The sequence below is a fragment of the Dendropsophus ebraccatus genome, chromosome 2, assembly GCF_027789765.1.
Source record: "Dendropsophus ebraccatus isolate aDenEbr1 chromosome 2, aDenEbr1.pat, whole genome shotgun sequence".
Taxonomy (NCBI): Eukaryota; Metazoa; Chordata; class Amphibia; order Anura; family Hylidae; genus Dendropsophus; species Dendropsophus ebraccatus.
In genome coordinates, this window is record NC_091455.1 from 57,084,354 (window position 1) to 57,090,353 (window position 6,000).

Genomic DNA, 6,000 nt, shown 5'->3' on the forward strand with positions numbered 1-6,000 from the left:
CATGTTGCTCCTGCCACTGTTAGCACCCTGTGTGTTTTGAAACGTGCTACCATGGCCTGCAGGATCTCCACACTTGATGTCCACACATCTCGGATATCGTTGGTCAGCAGTATAAAGGGACCTGCCAGCAGTGGATCTTTTTTTATTCACTCGGGCAGAACATTCCTCAGAAAACCATTAATAACTAAGTTGCCATGCCAAGCCATGTGTGTATTTCAGTATACGGTATGGCACTCGTACTTTAGCTTGACTAAATTGATATAGCATACCCATGTCTATCATTTCTGTGATTTCCATTCTTCCTTGGCATTTCCTTTTTGGTGTGCAGTTCACTGTTGAGGACTGTATAATATACCTTCATACAATAACTTGCTTCTAAAAGACTCTCGTGGCCGCTAAGAAAGCAAATTCCCTAAGGCTCCTGTGCAACCTGTCATCAAGCAGACAGTATTGTGACAGTCTGTAAACAGACCTCCATAAGCAAACTGTGGACCGCACTGAACATGTTCCAATGGGAATTATGAGAAATATGATTCCCCTTCCCCAGCTGCAGATCACTTATGCTTCTTGTAGGAGAGACTCTGCTGATTAAAAATTTGAGATAATTCCATTCAGTACAGTTCTTTCATACAGTTTATTAGGTCCTTTACCTCCTGACAGAGCTGTACTATAATCGATGAACTTCAGATACAAGGAATTGATGCTTCCCAGCTACGAATTTCTAGTAATGAATATTTAAAATTAATGTTTGATGCTATTTAAAATACCTGTCTGATCATGGCTGGCCACTACCTTTTCATTTCTAGGTAGCCCTTATGATAAAGTCAGACAAATAATGTATAGCTAGCAGAAAGGGAAAAAAAAACCTTCTCTTACCAGCTTCTAATTTCTATACAACCTTCAAAACTGCGCTTCATTCCTTATAAAAAAAAAAAAAAAATTCAGTGCAGTTTCTGCATTATTCTCTATCTGTATTCTCACTATATTCTGCTTTATTGGTTATTTGTACTCTATCTTCTTTGTGTTTTAAAATAAGAGTTAAGATAAGATAATCCTTTAATAGTCCCACCATGGGGAAATTCAGTGTGTTACAGCAGCATAGGTATTACACATACAAAAAGCTAAAAAGGTAAAGTAAAGGCATTACGATTAAGGTAGACGAAGAGAAGAAAAGTTTAAAAAGATACAATAAAAACATTAGACTATTTGAGTTCTTTTTATGGAGTGATCTCTGCATGGGTCGGTGTTGGTTGAACAGCCTAACCGCTGCAGGAAGGAAGGACTTCCGATATCGCTCCTTCTCGCACTTTGGGTGAATTAAATGGTCACTGATAGTACTGCCCAGTGCTATCACGGTCTTGTGAATAGGATGGGAGTCATTCTCCAGTATGGAGCTGACCACTGATAAAATCCTTTGCTCCCCCACCTGTTCCAGGGGGCTTCTAAGGACAGAGCTGGCCCTTCTGATCAGCTTGTCCAGTTTGTTCCTATCGCTGGTTGATATGCCACTCCCCCAGCAGGCCACTCCGAAGAAGATGGCTGATGCCACTACAGAGTTAAAGAAGGTCCTAAGGAGTGCCCCCTGGACTCCAAAGGCCCTCAGCCTCCTGAGCAGGTAGAGCCTGCTGCGGCCCTTTCTGTACACTGTGTCCATGTGATCTGCCCAGTCCAGCTTATTATTGAGGACCACTCCCAGATATTTATACGTGTTCACTGTGTCAATGTCCGTCCCCCGAAGGAAATTTAGGCTTGCGACCTTTTGGCTGACCTTATTTTGCGCTACCTCCTAAGAAGCACTGCTGTAAGTTATCATACACCCAGCATCGAAAGTATGCTGAAGGGTGCTGTGTGATCTTCAAGCAGTGTGAAACAAGTTCTGCTGAGACGCACACTGCAAAATAGATAATAACCAATTTGGCATAAAATGCAGTGTAAAGGTAAATAATGCTAAATTTACAGTGAACAGTGTTTTATGAGGAATGAGGTGTAGTTAAATGGAACCTGTCACCCCGGCGCGCGCTCCTTAGAGTCCAACGCTCATGGACAATGACTGAGCATCGGACTCACCAATCATTCTCTATGAGAGTTGGACTCATCCCAGGAGCATGCGCGCCGGGCTTCGGGCGCTGATATCTCCGTCACCTGACCGAATCAAGAAGCGGGACCCCGCGGGATCAGGTACGTATAAGGTGCTCTAACAGGGGGTCGGGAGCCTGTCACACCGGGGGTGACAGGTCCTCTTTAAGTAGGGTAAATATAATGATAGCAGTAGGTCATTGCTTTCATTGCGGTGCTGCAGATGCTTCTTTCATTTCTGCTCAGATCGCACATTGCAAAGCCAGTGCATTAGTAACCCCTCAGCCCCACCACATGTCACTCACAGCGGTGTACTGTTAAATATCCCTAGCACAGTGCCAGCCTGCTCAGTTTACTGCTTTTTCTCCAGCACTATATAAAAGCATAGCAGAGAGGCGTATGTAAAGTTCTGTGCTGTGATTGGGCAGATAAGTAAGGGAAATGAAGACCTCTCAGTAACAGCAGTAAACACCCTAACCTTACCTTGTCACTACTCTAAAGGGTTAATGTAACAAAACCATGCAGGTTTTTAAAAATTTTTGAAACTAAAGGTATGCTTTGAGGACCTTGACAATAACAGCTAATCACCAGGACCGACCATGTTTAGCCGATCACCAGTCTTTGCATTGACAGAAGGACTTGTCTCAGTATCAACCTTACAACCTTTTTAACCTTTATACTAATTATGATACAATTAGGTAATAAGAAATGAAACTATAGCGGATACTGTACATCTAAAATGTAAATAGAATACTCAGTCTAGTACAGCTCTGGAATGGCTTTTGCTGCTGGTTGTTGTATATAGAAGTTTGTTTGAATCACTAAAATGTATATTTAATGTCTTTCAGGGAATATCTGGGAAAACAGCTGCAGTCAGAACAACCCCCAGCAGTGACTGCCAGAAGTTAAGTCTCTCATTGATGTGCTGAAGCTTACACGCTTTGCTCCTGTATCTCCAATCCACATTTTCTTTTTATTTTTGTGTTTGTACTTCTTGCCCATAAAAATCCATGTTTTAGTGAAGTATAAATGTGAAACTGTTTTAGTGTGTTACAATTCACTATGACATGGTAGTTGGAAGGACTACAAGACATCAGTTGTGCGGGATTAAGGTACAGAATTAAAGAGGAGTGATCAGTATGTAGTCTTGCTAATTTATTACATAAAAATACTATTAAATGATACATTCCAAAAACAATCCTGCCTGCTTTATTCTTCTGTTTTGTCTTACACTAAAGTGAATATACCATTTCAGGTTCTGATTTTTATTTATTTTTTGGCAGTACCTGCTCAGCACTGGTGTGGGGATCCTGGTGACACGGTCCTTTTTTCAAATTGCTTGGCACAGTTTTCTGCTTGAGAACCATCCCGGCTCTGAGCCCTCAGGGCAGGTCTGGCACCCCCCAATGTGACCCTTACCCCTCCCTTTGGTGACTCGTCCCTATTTGATTCTAATGGAGATGTGTCACAGAGGGGTGGGGTTATTGTCACATTGGGGGGATGTAGGGCCTGCCCCTAGTGCTCCAAGCCGGGCCAGTGCTCAAGCAGAAAACTGCACTGAGCGTTGGGAGCCAGCAACATTCTAAAAAAAAGTACGGCACCACTGAGATCCCTGTGCCAGAACCAAGCAGGCACTACAGAAAAATTTTTTAAAAAATCAGTACCTGTGATGGTACATTTGCTTTTATTAAAGTATGGTTTCTAAGGAGTATAATATTTGAGCCTGTTACGGACATAAGTTCCTGGCTACAAACCTGTGATCTATGATGATGTCAGATTGGGTCATTAGAACTGCAGTAAGTGGGACTTGTGACCTTAATAGAGGCACAAAAAGCGTCTGCATTATGCCCTTACAGCTGTTTACTGAATTATCCGAGCACGGAGCTAAGAGTGCATTTATTCTGCTCACAATCACATTTGCTATCTGCATACACGGGGTTAGCAAAATGAAACCTCCCCAACTTTGAGGACTCTGGAACACTCTCCATTTGCAAAACCATGTTTTCCATCTCTGAACAAATTGAGGATATGTATAATCTGTTCAATAATTTTTGCGATTGCACACTTTTTCCGTGCTGTGCAAAAATCTCTGGTCCATGCACAAAAAAAACTATTATTAAGGATGGTCCGAACCTGCCGAGGTTCGGGTTGGTATGAACCCGAACCCTCGGCATCAGATTCCCGCTGTCTGGCCACTCCGTGCAGCGGGTGGATACAGCGGGAGGACCGCCTGGAAAACTGGGATACAACCTATGGCTATGGCTGTATCCCAGTTTTCCAGGCGGTCCTACCGCTGTATCCACACGCTGCACTGAGCGGGCAGACAGCGGGAATCATTGCCAAGAGTTCGGGTTCGTACGAACCCGAACCTCGGCAGGTTCAGACCATCCCTAATTAGGAGCATGGGGACTAGATAAATATTTCTCAATTTTACGCTTTTTTTTTATTGTTTCGGATAACAAACTATGCCAGAGTCTGACTATTGATGGCTACAACATGCCAACAAATGCGGTCCTTCAGATCAGACACTGATGCAGGTCTTTAGACCAGCTACTTCAAGAAATCCCATAACCAGAATTCAGATGGGTTAAGATTGAGTGAACAAGAAGTGAACCACACTGTTGGTAAACAATGGCTGTTCAACAGTGCGTCAGTGAATGCCTCAACTTATCCAACTAAAATATTTTATATCCATGGTCCCTTTTTGAATACATTTATTAATAAATTATTGCCATAGTGACTTTTTGAATATTTTTTTTTTATTTATATCATCATCTGAAGTGCCTGTTTCCATCTGATTTGGTGCAGCAGACCACCCTACCAATCCGTCTGAGTTAGGGCCCTATTCCACAGTAACGATAATCTGCCGAATCTGCCCGATTCGGCCAATTATCGCTCTGTGAAATAGAGAGAACGATCACCCGATGATCGTGTCATCGGCTGATCGTTCATTTAGGGCCAGACCTAAAATCATCGTTCCCCCACCGCGCATCGCTACGGTTGAATAGCGGTGCACGGCGGGCGACCGACGATTTGACAAGCAGCAGCATAAATTACCTGTCAGGTCTTCTGCTCCGCTCCGTCTTCCTTCCCAGGTCCCGCGCACTCTGGCTTCAGAATGGCCTGTCTGCTGACGGAGCGCTCAGCCAATCACAGGCCGGGACCCCCGCGGCCTGTGATTGGCTGAGTGGCCTGTCAGCTGACAGGCCATTCTGAAGCTAGAGCGCGCCGGACCCGGGGAGGAGGACGGAGCAGAGCAGAAGACCTGACAGGTAATGTATTGCTGCAAGGACATCGGTAACGAAGTCCCTGCAGCCCTCGCTCAACGATCATCGGGCCGTGGAATAGGCCTAGTAAACGAGCGGCGATCTAGCAGATCAGCGCTCGTTTACATCGTTGATCGAGCCCTCCTTGGCCCGTGAAATAGTTTCCCTTTACTGTCGGCATGTTCGTAGTATCTAACCTACTGGTATTTCTGTATTGAACGCAGGGCTTGGAGGATGAAGGTAAGTTTCTTACCTTCATCCACGGTGCCGTTTTCATGCTACTAGGAGTTTAACCTTTATGTTAATCAAGTAGGAGCACTGCAGCGTCTTCCAGCCCACCCCTTCCAATGATAATCAATGAAGGGGGTGGACCGAATGACGTGACAGTGCTCCAGAGTGGAGTTTACCCCGACTAACAATGCATGACCGGCGCTGAGGAGGTAGGTAAGACACATAGCTTCCTCCTCAGCGTCCTCTGCTCTAAAGGGGGCTATCAGCAGGTTAGATTAGTCTAACCTACTGATAGTTCCCCTTTAAACTCCTAATAGCACAGAAATAGGACCAAGGATGAAGGTAAGAAACTTAACTTCATCCTCAGTACCTTGTGTGCTATAGGAAATAGCAGGTTAGATTGTTCTAACCTGTTGACAGTTTCCCA

General features: G+C 44.3%; 1 protein-coding gene across 1 annotated transcript in view; it reads left to right on the plus strand.

Moving 5' to 3' along the window:
* Positions 1–3,274, plus strand: part of ATP6V1H (ATPase H+ transporting V1 subunit H) — a 123,440-nt gene extending 120,166 nt beyond the window's left edge. Inside the window, exon 15 of the mRNA XM_069960039.1 lies at positions 2,925–3,274. Coding sequence (XP_069816140.1) covers positions 2,925–2,985 — 61 coding nt within the window. The 3' untranslated portion in view covers positions 2,986–3,274. The remainder of the gene's footprint in view (positions 1–2,924) is intronic.
* The last annotated feature ends 2,726 nt before the right edge of the window (positions 3,275–6,000 follow it).